This window comes from Primulina eburnea, chromosome 3 (assembly GCF_022965805.1).
Source record: "Primulina eburnea isolate SZY01 chromosome 3, ASM2296580v1, whole genome shotgun sequence".
Taxonomy (NCBI): Eukaryota; Viridiplantae; Streptophyta; class Magnoliopsida; order Lamiales; family Gesneriaceae; genus Primulina; species Primulina eburnea.
Window position 1 is genome coordinate 50,406,578 of NC_133103.1, and position 18,088 is coordinate 50,424,665.

Sequence of the window (18,088 nt, forward strand, 5' to 3'; positions counted from 1 at the left end):
CATTAAAAGTAATGTTTTTTCATGGATGATCCAAATAAGAGATTCGTCTCACAAATACGACTCGTGAGACTGTCTCACACAAGTTTTTGTCATAAAATACACGTTAATTGAAACTGAAATGGTTGTTAAATAGTCCAACAAAACTATGCAAACTCGATATTCATTTTTTGGTACAAAATTTTTTCTGTAAAGTATACGATATTCTTGGGAAAACCCGTACCCAACCAGGTCTGATGAAAACAATCGAACAACAAAAAAAAGCTATCAAGCCATTAATATTTCGCAACACGATTTTTTTTTTTACATGTGCTGTTGTGGGCGAGGGTGTGCGATGCGGCGAGGCTAGGCGAGCGTGCGGGCAGGCGCTTGGGCGAGGGTGAGAACGGCGAGGAGGTGAGAGGGCGAGCGTGCAGGCAGGGCGAGGTGGCTGGCGCGGGCGAGCGTCCGAGATGTGTGGGCGAGGATGCGACGAGGTGTGCGGCAGTGTGTGGGCGAGCTTCCGCGGCTGTGGGCGAGGGCTTGCAGGCGACTGAGCGAGGGTGTTAGGAGGTGAGAGGGCGAGCTTCCGCGGCTGTGGGCGAGCTGGCGGCTGTGTGCGAGGCGCGCGTGGGGCGAGGGTGTGGCAAGGTAGGCGAGAGCTCGATAGGGGCGAGCGGCGAGGCTGGGCGAAGGCGTGTGCAGGCGTGCTGGCTCGGCGACGGGAAGCGAGTGCTAGGGGGCGAGGGGCGAGAAGGGAGGCGAAGGGCGAGGGCTGTGAGCGAAGCTGGCGCTGAGGCTGGGACAGAGGAAGGGCGACGCTGGCAGGAAAGGCGAGGAAACAACATGTGGGGGTGAGTGGGTTGTAGGTGAGGCGTAGGTGAGACAGACGACGTTGTGAAGCGGCCCGGGCGAAGTGCTGAGTAGGGGGTGGAGAGGATTTTGTGTGGGTGAAGGGAGAATGAAAGCATGATTACGATTTGATTTGTTTCTAAATTTTTGGGGACTGACGAATGGCTGGAAGATAATGCACAACTCGCACCCGATAACCCGAGGACAGCACGACTAATCGAACTTCGAACCTGCGATTCAGTTCGATTTGGGAGGGGAAGACTGGTGATACCCCATGGATGGGCCCACTACCCCTAGCCCATCCCTAGCCCCAAAGGGAAGACATGCCCACCAAGGGCCCTAGCCCAAATGGAAGACAGGCCCACCAAAGGCCCAGGTATTCTCTTATAAATACCAGGTTTGAGTGTTAATTCATTGAATTCACTATATTGTTCTCAGCAGCACTCTTAGCTGCTCCCCCCATATATCCTCAGTCACTGACTTGAGCGTTGGAGGGGCTACGCCAGGACACCCTCCTGGCCCCCTCTTAACGGTCTTTTTCGTGATTTCAGGCTCAAGATCATTTCAAAACCCTGCGTCTGTACTAGTGACACTTATTGGGAGCGGACCCTAAATTTCCTGTGAGTATCATATAGGTAGGTTGGTTTCAACCTAGGCACCCACCTCCGAACTAACCACTACAAAAACAACCCCCATCCCCACGTCTCTTGTTGTTAAGACGGATAATTGGGATGATTTTATCAATTTTTATTTCGAAACCGATCAAAAATGCTCATATTATTATATATGAAACAGATCAATTATATTTATATTTATAATAATAAATATTATTTTATATATAAAAAATAATATTTTTTAATAAATGACTACAATAAAAGATTTGTTATACGAAATCGTGTAACAGAAATTTCTTGTTGTTAGAATTACTCAAATGATGAGACCCCAGTGTCTCATCCCTTGCAAAATTAGACGACTCCTGAGTTCGAATCTTCGCGTGTACTGTAATTTAAAAAAAAAACGAATTACTCAAATGATGAAAAGACTGTGGGGTATTCATGCCTTTTCACATTTAGACGCGAAATTATAAATTTGTGCTCCCAAACGCCTTCGACTCATTCATTCCTGGCGGGAAGGTTCGTTAGGGTTTAGTAAAATTCTAAATGCAAGAGATGTCATTCACCGAGGAATTTCAATCCAGTAAGTATCTTTTCCTTTGCAAGAACTGATTTTCGCTATTATCATGATTTCACCTTATGCCTTTGTGTAATGATTTTGGAAACCCTAGATTTTTATATTTTACAATTGCGCTTATTTTTCTGTTAGTTGTTTTGTTAATTAAGCATTTATTTCTTCGTTTGTGGGAATTGTCAATCTGAACTTTTTTTTTTTTAAAAAAAGGGAACGTATTTTATTTTTTGAATGTTTGATCTGCTTTGGATATGACATTAGGGATGGTAATTTTTCGCCTTCATTAATGTGTGATGCATTCTGACTAGAAAAGTGGGTCACTTTATGTGACTGTTACTCAGTCAAATGTGGTGGCGAACCCTGTAGAGGTAAGGGGGTGATGGTTTTCATCCTCCTGAAAATTTTTGAATTTTTTAAAAAATCCTCGTTTCGCCCCAAAAATACATTTAATCACTCCCCTTAGTTTGTTGCATCTCCCCACCTAATTTTCTGTGTCTGCCCCGCCAAGTTATTTGTTTTTCGTTTGTTTGAGAGTTTATCATGTTAATTTCTTTGTGATATGTAGATATTGAAGCCTTACCAAATATTCTACAAAGGAAGTACGCTTTGTTACGCGATCTAGATAAAAGTCTGCAAGGTATGCTTTTCTTAGTTTGATGTTATGGGCATGTTTCATTTTTCACCTCTCCCAAGACCCTGTTACTTGATATGGATTAATCGGTGTCTTGAGCAAGATGTTATAGCAGTTATCATTGTAATTGAATAATGATGGAGTTTTGTCGATAATTTAAAATACATATATTCTTTATTGTTTTTCTTGTTGTATATATGTCAAGGCTATGTGCAAACATGTTTGGTTTTCTAACCGCCTATCTGTTATTTGTGTCATGTGGCTCAATATATGTAAATTCTTGGCAAGACAGTTTGAATGAAATAATGAGTGTTTAAAAGATCGATGTTAAAGTGGTGGCTTTTTCCATTAAATGCCTGTAATGCCTTGAAAATTTAATTAATAAATTAGAGAATTAGAAAAGTTGAAGGGAAATTGGATTATTTAATTTCAACTCGTGATACATAATCGATCAGAAATTATTTGGCAGATTACATATTGCAAGGCATTACAATTGGCTGCAGAGCATCGGTGTTAATATTGATTAGAAACTATTTGACATATTAAACTGGTTAAGAGATTCCTGTCTACAAGGTATTTATTAATTTATGCATTAAAAATATATTGTTACACATCTCTATGTTGATAAAGTTCCTGAAAATTTGTTTGTTTTTTCCTCTTCAGATTTTTTATGCCAAAGCCCGAAATTTTCTGTCGTATAATATCACAGTTCTGAGCTCCATTTCATAACTCTTTTCCTTTATTTTTGCATTAAAGTGGCCGAAGTAGCTCTCAAGAAATGCATTTCCCCCTCAATTTGAGCTCCATTCGACAACTGTTGTCCTTTATTTTTGCATTATGTGGCCAAGTAGCTCTCAAGAAATGCATATGCTCCCTCAATCTGAGCTTTTGAAGTCACATATATTTTTTTCCATGAAAGATATTAAATGATTATTTCAACCTTCACAGTTTTTCCATTTGCAAGTTGTGTGTGTTTGCATTTGATTGAGATATGATAAACTTCTTTCCACATAAAACTAAATATACGAACTTATTAATTTTGAAGCTACTTCTTTCTAGTATATGTGTTATCCTCTCTATTTTGTTCAACAGAAGTACAGCGGCAAAATGAGCAGCGTTGTGAACAAGAACTAGCTGATATGAAGCGGGGCATTAAGTCCGGTAACATCACTCCAAATTCTTCTCTGCTCAAATTCTCGGATGAAGCTTTGGATGAGCAAAAACATGCCATCAGGATTGCTGACGAGAAAGTTTCATTGGCTTCTCAGGCATATGATTTGGTAAAAATGAAATGCCTTATGTTTCCTAGGATATTTCTTCAGTTTTATTGTTCTTTCAGCATTCCAAACCATTATTTTGTGATCCACCTTTCAATGTCAGGATTATCATTCATCTATTTTTCTAGCTATGGCTTATTTCCCTTAGTTTTTTTTGATTCTTGAACACTTATCACCTATAATACCTGAATTATCAGGTGCATGTACTATATAACTATGTATAATCCCCTTGTTTTCAAGCAATCTGTAACATAGAGATAAAGAGAGTGCATTTGTGTGCGGTGGGGTGGTTTAACTCTTCCATAACATATTAAATGATGCTGGGACTTGGCTTCAAGTTCAGGCAAAGAATGGAACAAGGTAGGAAATTGGATGTTTTGTTTATCAGTGGGTTGACAAATAAAATTATAGCACTCTACATTCCAAATGATACTATTCTGATTTTTCCCCCCGAAGTCTTGATAGCATACATTAAGCTATCCATTTTGTGTGATGTCAATAGCATTTCACAATTATGTAAGTGCTTTCATGTGAACAGTGCTATGTGTTAATTGTTCCTTTTCTGTTGCTACTTTATTTCAATCCTGGTATTTCGCATCATTGCACTAGTCTTCACAAACATGGGTACATTATGCTGTTTATATGTTTTGTGCCTCCAACATCTGATATGATTTTCAACTATAGCATTGTACCTCATCTAATACCGAATGGTTAAGTATCCGACTATGTATTATTCAGTTGACGACTTAAACGAAGAAGGATTCAAACTTAACTATTAAGATTAGAGAATAGTCAATTCTCATAATACCGATTTTTAGTTGTATGTCAAGTTGGTCTAAATGTATTGTGATTTGGTGCTGTTTCAACTTGCCTTTTTCTTTTATACATTTTCTCTAGATGTAAAGAAGAAGAATAAGGCTCGATATTTCAAATCCATTAGTTATTTTCTTTTTGGTCCATTAATACTGATAGAAGGATAAATTACTGTGGGACCAAGTCGATCACTAAGACATCTGCGTTTATCGTAGTCTTTTTGCTCTACATTTCTTGGAAATATTATTGTAAAAATCTAGATTTGGCATCTAACAGTGTCTTCCATATCTTTATAGTATGTTATTCTTTCCTAGACAGTGATATATTTTGATGCCACAGGTGGATTCCCATATTCAACAGCTAGATCGATATCTGAAGAAATTTGATGAAGATCTTCGGCGTGGTATTGTAATCTGCAACTTTTATATCTTTCCTACTTGCATTTGTTTCATGCTTGCTCAATTTTCTGTCTGCACGAACGTTGAAACCTTAAGAGATATTTTTTTAATGAATTTTGTTAATGATGTCAAATGTTTCAGAAAAAGATTCCATGTCCTCAACTGTATCTTCACCTTCGACTGTTGATAACAATGTTAAAGCTGGAAGGTCTGGTGAAACTAGTAACAGAGGGCGTAAAAAGTAATTTCTTGCTACCCTGGATACATTCTGCTTTAAAAATTTTATGCTCTTGTACTTTAATATCCCTGTTTCAATTCCAATTTTACCACACTTTGTGTGATATTGATTAGGTAACTGTTTTGCATCGGAAATAACATAAACAAGAAGACTCGTCCTCATTATTTCCCTTAAGACATAATATATTTTATGCATTGGTCAATCGAGGAGCAATCATTAAAGAAATTTGAGAAATTTAATGCAAAGACATGATAAGACTACCATTTTATCGGAGTCGATGCAGTTGTGATTCTTAAAGAGGACACCTCTAATTTAGTCCAAACCTCAAGCTTGGTACATGAAGTTAAACCTAATTTCTCTTTTATGGCTCAACTGTATTTGGTATGCTTTTAAAAAAAAAACTGTATGTGGTATGCCTGTCTAAAAGATATCACTATCGTCCTCAGTCCCGTGCTCCCGTTTGCAAACACTTGTTTGTCTACCATGTAGATTGCTTTTTTGCATGTTATAACCCATTGGTTTTGCGTCTAGAAGCATTCTCATTTGTGGTTCTTATAAACGTCCCAGTGCCTTTTTATGAACTATACTTTTCACCAAAATAAACCATCCTTTATGCAGAACACGCCTTGCAACTGCTGCTGCCTCCATGGCTGCTTCAATAACAACTGCGGCAAATACGAGTATGGAATTAGATCTACCAGTTGATCCTAATGAACCAACATATTGTTTCTGCAATCAAGTGAGCTATGGAGAAATGGTTGCATGCGATAATCCTGATGTATGTTACAATCCCATAATCTCCTGTTATATTTTTTCCTAAGCATCAGTGCCATGATTAGAGAGGGCTGGCGGGGACAGTTAATATTGATTTTCCTTGTCATTGTTCTGACGGAATCGAGCTTTCTGTTTGCAGTGCAAAATCGAATGGTTTCACTATGGGTGTGTTGGCCTTAAAGAGCAACCAAAGGGAAAATGGTACTGCTCGGATTGTGTTGGAACGAAGAGACGTAAGAAAGGTAAATGATGGGTCTGCTCAACTCAGTCGAACAAGGTTTCTGCGGTTCCATGCTGGACTTGTATGCGATATGTTCGTGCAGAGAGAATATTTTACATTTTGATTTTCTCGACGGCTCCTCTAACATGGCAATGTTAATGCAAAGAATATCAACCAACATTCACCAAATGAACTCGTGTAAAGGTACCTTTCATCAGTGATTGGTGTTATTAGGTAAATGTCTATCTCAAATGTTAGATTTTGAGCCAGTTCTCGCCCACGAATTACGTCTTCCCCTTCATCTTGATTATATCTAATCAGAAATTTTCACCCCCAACCCCGTGGCGACGTTTTTATTTTAAAATAAGTGGGAGTTAAGATCCTTTTATTCCAGAAAATAAAATTCTCCTGCCAAATAAAAACCACCTAAAACCAATGTTTTAAATAGCTCGCTTAAGTGCAAGTTCGAAGCTCGACAAAAACGTCTCGTTTCCGAGAAAAGTGGTTACATTGTAGTTTGATCGAATTAAACGTCATTAAATTGTTTAATTAAACGTGTTTAAGCACAATTAATCGATCTATTTATTTTTATTTTTTGCAAAAACTTGTGGGAGACTGTATCACAAGTCGTATCTTGTGAGACAGATCTCTTATTTGGGTCATCCATAAAAAAATATTATTTTTTATGCTAAAAATATTGCTTTTTTATTGTGAATATCGGTAGTGTTGACCCGTCTCACAAATAAAGATTCGTGAGACCGTCTCACAAGAGACCTACTCTATAATTTAGATTTTTATTTTTTTTAATTTTAATTATGATTAAGCATGTATGATAGTGATTTGACAAATATTTAGTATTTTTAATGTGGTCTAGTTGCAAAAACAAATAAATATTGTAATTTTGAGATTTTTATGTTTTTATAAATATAAGAATTAATGTATCAGACTTATATTTATGTATTATCTAATCTATTTATTGGTTTAAGATAATTACAATTACACTAAAGATAAAAAGCGTTTTTTCACGTTTAAACATGTACTAATCTCGCTTAAGCTTGAAAAGCTTGGAGCTCGACATCCGTATTGCGGGGTGCTTCACGCTTTTTAGAACATTGCCAAAAACTGCCCTTGCTTTAAAAATTCCCATGCAATATTCTCTTCACCATGGCACCAAGTTATTGCATGCGTGTTAGTTTTTTTTAAAAAATTTATATACTTTTTTTTTTTTAATAAATGAATTTATATAAACTTATTTCCACAAACATAAAAATATTTGATAGTCAAAAATATTTTTCCAATAATTTATAGCATCTTTTGCAAGCAATTACGTAGTATTAGTAATAATATTAATAATCCATGATTTAATAAACAAAAAAATCAAACCATATCATTATCATAATCACCTCATCAATATCATCGTTATGTTACTTTCTTCTCCTTTAACAGTTGGATCTAGGAGTATAATATATAGTAATTATTATTTTTTAATCCATAATTGTAATTTATAAATAAAAACGTACAACACAAATAAATACGTTAATATTCATATTATGTTTTTAATATTATTTTTACAGATATTATTACATTGCTAGCTTATTCTTCACAATTGAATTTTATTTTTATTATTTTTCGTATGATTAATATTAATTTATTTATCATCTTTAAGTATTATACTTAATTGCGTATTATAATAATTAATCTATATTTTTATCATAAATATTATTTTTAACTGATTTTCATTACTAATATTAAAAAAGGAAATAATGCATAATTAAATAAGTTATTTAAATTATTTTTAGAAATGACTCTTATTTCTCTTATAGTAATTTTATTGATATGTGAAAATAGATAAAGAAAAAGAGCATTTTAGAATTATTAAATTATAATAACCTATATTATACATTTTTCAATAAATAAGGCTAATTTTAAAAATATACATTTGATATGGACTATAATAACTTACTATTATCGGAGTGAGTTGAGTAACGAAGATAATATCCTCATATCCATCTTCTGCAGCGGAGATTTGAAAAAATACACAAACCCGAACTCATACTCGATAAAACGCACACAAAATTATCTTGTTTTGAGTTTTTCTCACGAGACCTGGAACCAGAGCCGTACCTGTGATTCACGGGGCCTGAGACAATATGTTAAAAAAAATTATTGTGATAAATAACTGTAAAGCTCATTTTGCAAATTAAAAATAACCAAACAATAGATATAAGGAAAATATAATTTACGAGTTAGATATTTATCTATTTGCGATTTTTTCTTCATGCGCTACAACATCAACATGACTCTAACGTAATACAGTATTATATAAACAATTATATTGAAAAAAGATTGAAATTGACAAAAATTGTAAGATATGTTGCCAAAATTGAAATTTATCAATATAAACTATCAAAATAACAAAATGATAAATATAATGAACTAATATTGTAAAAATATATGATTTATTTTAAATAATAAATATAATAAATATAATATTTTATCACAATTTTTTGTGTTTTATTTTTTGAAATGGGTCCAACTACATAAATTCAAGAAAAGAGACCAAATATTCGACAATTAAAGTATAAAATTTTAACACATGAGTTGACAAAAGATAAAATAATAAATATATTGGTTAAACATTACCATTTTATTCATACAAAATTTTAAAAAATTTAATTAATGAGCCGCATAACTTTATTGTTTGAGCTCTACATAATTTGATTAAATTCACAACGAACATAATCATCATATTTAATCATGTTTTCAATGGATCAATGTCCTTTTTTTTTTTAAAATGTTCATTGCACATACTATTTAGGTGCATACCTCAACAACAAGAGACTTGTGTTTTTTTTTTTTATTTTGGGCCCCTGTGAGGATCGGGCCCTGAGGCGATGGCCTCTCTCGCCTCATAAGAGGTACGGCCCTGCCTGGAACTCACTGGAAAATTGTCGATAGGCGAAATTTCATCAATGCATTTGACTTGGGTGTTGAGACCAAACTCGACTCAAACTTAGTTTTGAGTTTTGACCAAGCTGAATAAATAATATAATATGACAAAAACTTGTGTGAGATGCTCTCACATGTCGTATTGTGAGACAGATCTTTTATTTGAGTCATCAATGAAAAATTATTACTTTTTATGCTAAGAGTATTACTTTTTATTGTGAATATCGGTAGAGTTAACTCGTCTCACATATAAATATTCATGAGACCATCTCACAAGAGACCTACTCATATAATATTTAAGTCCAAAATTTTAGCATATTTTAAAGTGTATAAAACTTCGGTAAAATCAACCACTCGAACAAATCTATTTGCTCTCTCATTATTTATTTTTAACTTGTTCAAAATATATTGTGGACATAACTTAAATAATTTAAATTGTAAAACATTTTTATCTGTTACTTTTTGATTAAATTGTATTAACAAAAGAAATTATTGTATCAATTTTTAATATATTAATTCATAAACAATTAACCAAATTAAATAAGTTTAATATCAATTTTTAAGTAATTAAACATGTATTCATTGAATGATAAATTTATCAATTATATAATACTTTATAAATTTACGATTGATTTTATTTTTAATTAATGACATTTCTGCAATTCTTAAATTATTTATTTATATATTATTATTTATTTTGTTGAGTATATAATCATATATATTTTTTTGGAGTGGAGAATATATTCATATTTTAATATAAAAGTAATGTTATTTTATAAAAAAAGGAAAAACAAGTACCATACGACGCCGTAACAGAAATGAATTATCGGTATTTTAACAGCCAAACTTCTGTGGCGCACACCTCCTCGGTAAACACACTCTTCACCAATAGCTCTTACTCAGTTGCAAATGGCTTTGACAAGTGGAATTATCTACTCTTTTCCCTTCAATTTCTCCATTAATTCTTCATCTTCTACAGGTAAAATTCACTTGTCCACCTTTTGTTCTTTTTTTGTTTGATGGGTTTCATTTGGTAAAGAAAATTTTGAAAGGTGCAGAAGGAACAAGGTCGAAGTCGGTGAAATTGAGAGATGACTGGAGGCAGAAGTCCAGGCCCATTCCTCCTGGTGGGACTTATCCCGCCAAGGATCATTGCAGGTTCAAGACATTCTTTGATACTGCTGTTTTGCCATATGTTTTCTTGAAATGCTGCCAATCTTTCATTTCTGTGTGGTGGCCCAAGAATTTAGTTGTTTGTTAGTCACGGTTCAGTGTAAAACCTTAGCCATGGAGGTAGAAAAATGACAGTTGCATGAGAATGGAAGGTTAAGTCATTGTTCCAAGTTTTGATGTGCCTGGGGGGCATTTGACTCATTTCTGTGGATAACTATTGAACAATGGTTAAAGGCATGCTGCTAGAGAGATTATATTAATTCGAAACGTGTGGAATTACCCAGCTCCACACCATTGCAACGGATTTGAAACAGTCGGGTGCTGCAAAGGGCCGGCTACACCATTCATGCAAAACATGTTTATAATGCATCCGAAGGCGAACTTTAGCTATCTGGAACATGGAATTTGAGATTGCGTTTTATTTGAGAGGATGGCTGTTATGCTCATCTTGTTTGTCTTCCCCTAAATTTATGCCTTTTAGGCACGGAGAGTGCAAATATACCCGCTTTGTTCCTTTTCATGTAAACACTTAAAGCTTGAATGATGCAAAGAAATTATAACAATGGTTGGTTCTCCTTGTTATTCTTTGACCAGCCACTGCGGATTATGTGATACATATTACATTGCTCATGTCAAAAACGCTTGTGCCTTCTTGGGAGACGGCATGTCTAAAATTGAGGTGAGCCTATATCTTTGTCCCATCTCTTCATATATTTAGTGAGCTACATCTTTTTCCTCAATCTTGCCTTAATCAGTTGTTAAGCTTCTATCTTTTATTTTAGTCAAATAATTAACTGTTGTTGTATTGCACTTACAAACGAGTGTATTGCCGTTTCTCTTCTATTAGTTATGATAACAACAAATACTGAAATATCTCAGATCCTTTATAGCTGATAGATATTTTTTTGCTTTTGTTGATTATTACAATCATTGTACTCTGTGAATAGATTCAAAGGGATATGATGACCATTCTCAATAATTATGACATGCAAATATTTATGGTATCTATCATGTTACAGGGGATTTTCATACGTGGTGTTTTGGCATGTAGCTAAGCTTTCCTTTTGCTGTTATAGGCTCTTGAACCTGTTGTCCACGGACGAAGCAGGAAAACAAGTTCCATGGATGAGACTTATATGGGGGTGTATGAGAATCTACTTTATGCTCGGAAAATCATTCCAGTCGAGGGTAATCTCCTCAAGTTGATTCTTATGCCTCATTTCCTAGATTCCTAACAATGTCCTCTCTTTGACTCTTCTCTTATCTTCTAGCGGTCAAAGTGTTTGATTTGTGTTAATATATGGAGTTTATATTTTAAATATTTCTGCACTTTATGCGTATTTTACTTGTATTCATTTAGTTACGATACTGTAAATGAAAAAATTTGGATTGCTAAGAAGTGCGAGTATAAATTGAAATTTTTTCGTTGTTTGGTTAAACATGTGAAGGAAATTCTTGTAGAATACATTATGTTTTCTCCCTTCTAATGAACAGATTGAATCACTGAGTGCTTGGTCACTTCCGTTTCTTGTAGCTCATTGTTCTTTTTTCGAGTGATGAAATGAATGCTTATTTATGAACTAATATGCATCATAATGCAACTAAATGTTATCATTTGGTTAAGTGACACATACTTAATGATGTCCCACATAACCTTACTTTTTAGGGGCTCAGTGGACTGGTATAGTGACCACAATTGCTATGGAAATGCTTAGAACTGGCATGGTTGAAGCTGTTATCTGTGTGCAAAAGTATTGATCCTTTTAAAGCAGTCTAATTGTACCCTCTTAAAGATGATTATCATCATTCATTAATGTGTGTGTTTCTTGTAACTTTATGTTATGTCATTTCAGTGATCCAGAAGATAGATTTACTCCCAGACCTATCTTGGCAAGGTTTGTTCTATTGGTTACATGATTAGTTTTGATAGATTCAAATGACTGACATCTTTTTTTGAACTTAATCATCTGTAAAAATTAGGACACCAGAGGAAATTCTTGCTGCCAAAGGTGTTAAGCCAACGTTGTCGCCTAATCTTAATACTTTGGCATTAGTCGAGGTTCTTCCTTGCACTTCTCTTTTAGTAACTGGTCTGGATGTCAACCTATGTATGATTAAATAATATAAGCCTGTGGACACCAATCAAAAAATGTATATATGTAATCCTGAAGATTCTTTTTCAAGTATTTTTATGAAGCTTTTACCCTGTATTTTATGTGAAGCCCACTTTTCTGAGGTGGACTGAGTAAACAACTGCTTTTTATTCTCAGGCAGCGGGTGTGAGACGTCTTCTGTTTTGTGGCGTTGGCTGCCAAGTTCAAGGTATTATCATCTTACAACATGTCATGTGCTTTATTCAATTAACTGTTTTATCTTGACTTGCACTATTTTAATGCAGAGTAATTTGTTAAAGTGCAGCACTGAGATCAGTGGAGCCTTATTTGAATTTGGAAAAGCTTTATGTTCTCGGAACCAATTGTGGTAACTATATTTATTTAATTGTATTTGATAATATTGCTTTATTCACTAACTATATATTTTAGAACCATTATCAAGTGCATTTCTTTCATTCCGTTACCACTAGGTTTTTTTAATTGCAAAAATGAGGAAACCACTAGTCTTCTGATTCATTTTTTTATTTCACGGTCGACAGACAATCTCGTTTTGAAATTCTCTAAATTAACATTCTTTATACCTGTTCGCTTTTCTCAACAGTCGATAATGGTACACGAGAAGGTTTAGATAAGTTTCTAAAGGCTGCTAGCAGTGAACCAGAAACAGTTCTTCACTATGAGTTCATGCAAGATTACAAGGTTTTGCTTGAATTTGTCTCTTCATGTACATATTATTTCTTTTTTAATGAATCCAAGTTTTTATTATAAGTGCTGAAATCCTAAATGTGCTCAGAATCTTGGGTTAGCAATCAGATACCATTTAGTCATACCTTTCTTGTTAGTCTGAGGCAGATATACATTCTTTATGTGATTTTATGACCAAATGTGGAAATGAATGGCCAATTTAACATACTTAACATGTGATAGGTTTTGAATCTGTACATTATCATTTACAACTACCGGGGCATACACATTGTATCATCATCATCATCTCTTATACTATTATTATTGTGTGTATTAAAATACTTAAACCTGCTACTGTTGCATGACAAATGATTACGTGATTACTAAAAATGATTCTTAAGATAGTTTTCTATTTGTCTTTTATAGGTTCACTTGAAGCATTTAGATGGCCACATTGAGGAGGTAACTTAGTGAAATCATTTCTCATGCCTTTCTGTATACTCTGTTTTGTGATTAGATTCTATAATCTTACTAGAGCAGGTTCCATATTTCTGTCTTCCAGCGAATGAGTTGACTGATGTAATTGCTCCTTCTTGCTATAGGTAATTTCTAATTTCGTTGAAATCTTGTATCCAGTGATTATCATTTATTAAGAATATTTTCAGATAACTCAGACTCTTTGACGAGATGACGAATCAAAATGGTCAGTAAAACTTAGTTGTACGAGATGCAGGTAAAAAGTAGCAGTGATCTTGAAAAAGTTCAAGTAACAATGAAAGTAGGAACTAGAATAATAGACAAACTTCAGCCCAAATTAAAGGTTGAAGTGATTAGCTCATGTCTTCCTGTATTAAACATGTACATACATGCCCAAGCGAGATTCAAAAGTTAATCCATTGAAATATCTCATTAACTATGCTATTATCGTTTGTTACAATTGCTTCTTAAGCTAACAATTTTTCTTGTTTTCTGCCCTTAAAATAATCAACTACCATTTTCTGTTTCAAATTTGTTAATTTTTCATTTTGACAAAATATGCACTAAAATAAAATCCTACCTTTTTAGTTTCTTTTATCCATTTGAGACTAAATAACATGCATAATTCTGTCTTATTGCAGCTGTTTTGACTACACAAATGCTTTAGCGGTGAGTGCTTCCCTCGTTAATTCAATAGTCTTATGTTTTGTGTTTCTGGTTTTGTCTTCCTTTGCTTCCCCGTATTCCCTAGTTGAACAATTATATATTTATTTCATGTCAGTACTGTCTCACCTCATCAAACATTAGTCTGTAACCCTAAACTTACTTGCTGAGTGTTTATTTTAGCTTGGACTGGACCATCACCTTCATAGTCCTGTACAATATCTAAGTATGCATATCTGAATCAAATACACCAAAAAGAAAATGTCTTACACACATGAAATAAATAATATTCGTATACTTCATTACACAAGCAACCCTATAAATAGCAATATTAGAATGATAGGCTTTCAATGGTAGAGTTAGGGTAAAACTAAGATCACGGGTAGAAATCTTTGTTTGAGTGATTGCTGGAGTTGGGTATCAATTATTCTCGCTAGCTTGTGTCTTACAGAAATCGAAATACGACTTTCGAACCAGTTTACAACATAAAACATTTGAGTTATATTACTCTAAGCTATAGCTTTTAGAACATCGGTAAATGCTCAAGTCCACAGAAAACAGTTGTTAATTACTTGGTTTTCAACCATTCTAGGATTTGGTAGTTGGGTACATGGGCGTGCCAAAATTTTCAGGACTTAGCATGACGCAACATCCACAATATGTTACTGTCAGGTGATCTCATGCAAATTTGTGTTTTTCATTGTCATGTTTTTGTATATATTAAATCATGGGAAGCAATCACTTCTATTTGCATTATTCTTCGGTATTACTTGTTTGTAATCTCATCTGCCAATGGCAGGAATGAACGTGGAAAGGAGATGCTTAACTTGGTGAAAGATCTCCTCGAAATCACTCCCACAGTGAGCCGAGTAAGCATATCTTTTGGCATGTGGACATTACCATTTTGGAATCTATATAGAAACTGTGTATGGCTTAGTTCATGGTGATTGTTTTAGGGTGAAAGACGGCCTTTCGTCATGGAAACTGTAAAAGCAGACGATAATGCTAAATTGGGTACGCAATGGCTTATGTCACGTAGTGCTACAATTGAATATATGGCCTGTGTACGATATGAATATGCTGTTGGGTGATGAAAATAAGCATTTTTCTGCATAATATTATGAAGAATTATGGTTCCTATAGCTTGCTGAATTTTAGCTTTTTTTTCCGTTTATTTTCTTAGGAAAAGGTCCGACACAACCTGCTCCAAAGTTTGTGGGTGACATAATTGCGTTCATTTTAAATCTAGTAATGATTCTTCCCTAGCCAAAAAGTTTTTTAAGTATAGAAGGTTCTATATTATGACACCATTACTCTTTCCAAGATTGGTCCAAAGGGTCTTGAATTTGCTCGTTATTCCTTGGATTACCACACTATTCGCAACTACCTTCACGTAAATCGTGCTTGGGGAAAACAAAGGTATGGCTGCGAAAAAACTTGTAACTTGTGTTAATAGTCTCAATTTTATTTTATCTGATTGTTCGAAAACATATGGTTGCAGAGCTGATAAGCATATGCCATCGTATGCAAAGAAACTCGTGGCTATGTATAACCAAAATGGTGAGATTGACAAGATGCTTTCTACCAAATGAAAAGTTTTAGAGCCAGTTTCAGTACATGCGCTTCATTTACTTGTATGCAAAAGGTGCAACTTGATATAATTTTTGTTATTTTGTTAGGTTTGCAGTTTTTTTGAAGTTAAAACTTAAGAGGATAATCCCTTATTGATGCACATAACATCTTACCTTCTTTTATATTTACAATAACGTAAAGTTATGTGGATGGGGTATGGGCTTGAAATGACCAAAGTTTTTGAGGAAAAGGATGTGTTCAAAATGTTAGGAGCTCAAGAGATACCGAACACCTAAAGCATATGGTAATACTTGTGGAATGATAACTGAAAGTAGCAAAAAATTTTATATATGAATTTAATTTTCCCTCTTCCTCACTTTTCGCACATTACTCGACTCACATACGGAAATATTTCTAGATCATTGTTTTGTCTTTGCCTTTGGAGGTCCATCCTTAGTCGTGTTAGCATGAGCAATCATCAGCATGTACTTCCTGGGTGCGTACATATATAGGCAGTAGAGGACCTATGAATTTCGATGAATATTGCTTATTTCGTTTATTATTATTATTGTTATTACTATTATTATGAAATGACTAAGATTTCTCCGTGCAACCTTGTGAAACTTATAGAGCCAAACTACCTTTGTAGTCTTCCTTGTCGCAGAATCGGAAGGACCAAAAAATTTGAACCATAGTGCATGTATTTTATGGGGATTGTTGCTATTTTCTAAACCTCCTATAGAGTAGGATAAGCCAATGCCCGCGCCAAACTCCAAGAGGGACTTTGTTTTTCTTGCCTGCCCTTGTGCTAAATCCACTTGTTGCCCTACATACCCATAAAGAACCGTTGGATTTCTTTAATGAATTTATGATTTCAGAAGAAACCCAACAAAGATTTGGTGCATTAAATAGCAAATTGTTTGGAGTAGGCCCTAAGAAAGATAAGATATAAGGGTAATGCCGACCTTCCATGGACATATGTGAAACACAATAACTTCATTATAACATGAAGGAATGGGGCTTTCTGCAGTCGAGGAAGTAGCTAGAGGATATACTTTTTGGTGACCATCCCATGTGTTTCTTTCTCTTGGTTATTGTGATGTCTAACAACACACTGTCCATTTATGGGGCGAGAAAATTTAAGTAGAATAAAAGAAAAATGAGCGACGAAGGGTTTGAACCCATTGGAAAAGAATCGGTGTGACGGAATGAGATGATTAAGTGCGTTTTAAGGAGTATCAGTAATGTGATCAAGAAAGATTATGCAAGAAAATTCAAAATGAGATCAAAATACCGGATACCGCGGTTCTAGTTTGAAGCAAGCTCGGAATCGAGCGCACAAACTTAACCTGAATATTCGCCTTCCCAAACACTAGTACAAATGTAGCTTCCGTGCCCTTCTTTTAGTAATTTTTAAGCTTTCATATCTTCGGTTTATTTCATCCTATCCATGTGAGTATTGCCCCATGATAGGATGAATGGCCAAGATTTGCCCATGCATATATAGGACTCACTTTTTTTTTGAAATTGTTTGTGTGGCAAGATCTTACCCGTTGAAATGAAGCTAGGGTAGTGCCCACATAGGTAGGATCTCATCTACCCATATCTTCGCCCTAATACTATGTCTGTGAATTCTTAACATGATTCTGTGTGAACCAAGCTGGTGAAATTTGATTTATTACAATGTCCATTAAGCCTTGAAATTGATACATTTTATCTGAGATTGGTAAGGTTCTTGCTGAAGAAATTCTGCTAAAGCCAAATACTATACAGAGCACTAGCTTGCATGTAGGGTTGTATGTATAATGTAAGGAATAGAGGTGCAAATGTTTACTTACTATATAATTATATCATGTTAGTTTGCCAGCTTCGAGAGATGTTGAATAAAATAATTTGAGCTCGATCGAGACTAAAATTCTAACATGTTTGAATTAGACTAAAATTCGATTAAAATATTTTTCGAGTCTTCTTGACTCTTGGAATTTGAATAATCAAGTAACTATTAATGGAAAATAATTATCTTATCTTAGCAAACAAACAAGAATCGAGAGTTTGATATATCTTTTTCTCTCAACGGTAAATCATGAAA

At 34.6% G+C, this 18,088-nt stretch overlaps 2 protein-coding genes across 4 annotated transcripts; both read left to right on the top strand.

Moving 5' to 3' along the window:
• Positions 1 to 1,890: 1,890 nt before the first annotated feature.
• On the top strand, positions 1,891 to 6,606 carry LOC140827820 (PHD finger protein ING1). Of its 2 annotated transcripts, none has more exons than XM_073190671.1 (7): positions 1,891 to 2,025; positions 2,582 to 2,653; positions 3,740 to 3,927; positions 5,077 to 5,140; positions 5,277 to 5,376; positions 5,992 to 6,151; positions 6,287 to 6,606. In XM_073190671.1, exons 1-7 carry the CDS (start codon positions 1,989 to 1,991, stop codon positions 6,395 to 6,397), a joined length of 732 nt encoding a protein of 243 aa, XP_073046772.1. In that variant the 5' UTR covers positions 1,891 to 1,988; the 3' UTR covers positions 6,398 to 6,606. The 2 variants fall into 2 exon arrangements, with proteins under 2 accessions (XP_073046772.1, XP_073046771.1); XM_073190670.1 differs by having other exon boundaries at positions 5,077 to 5,138; positions 5,269 to 5,376.
• A 3,536-nt stretch (positions 6,607 to 10,142) lies between these two features.
• Positions 10,143 to 16,209, top strand: LOC140827821 (7-hydroxymethyl chlorophyll a reductase, chloroplastic). 2 transcript variants are annotated; one of them, XM_073190672.1, is made up of 19 exons: positions 10,143 to 10,295; positions 10,375 to 10,474; positions 11,084 to 11,168; positions 11,566 to 11,677; positions 12,156 to 12,240; positions 12,343 to 12,384; positions 12,470 to 12,548; positions 12,760 to 12,811; positions 12,908 to 12,970; positions 13,205 to 13,302; positions 13,714 to 13,749; positions 13,828 to 13,889; positions 14,406 to 14,433; positions 15,020 to 15,099; positions 15,227 to 15,296; positions 15,384 to 15,441; positions 15,611 to 15,675; positions 15,752 to 15,846; positions 15,929 to 16,209. In XM_073190672.1, exons 1-19 carry the CDS (start codon positions 10,226 to 10,228, stop codon positions 16,017 to 16,019), a joined length of 1,371 nt encoding a protein of 456 aa, XP_073046773.1. In that variant the 5' UTR covers positions 10,143 to 10,225; the 3' UTR covers positions 16,020 to 16,209. The 2 variants fall into 2 exon arrangements, with proteins under 2 accessions (XP_073046773.1, XP_073046774.1); XM_073190673.1 differs by lacking the exon at positions 12,156 to 12,240 and having other exon boundaries at positions 12,478 to 12,548.
• Positions 16,210 to 18,088: the final 1,879 nt, after the last annotated feature.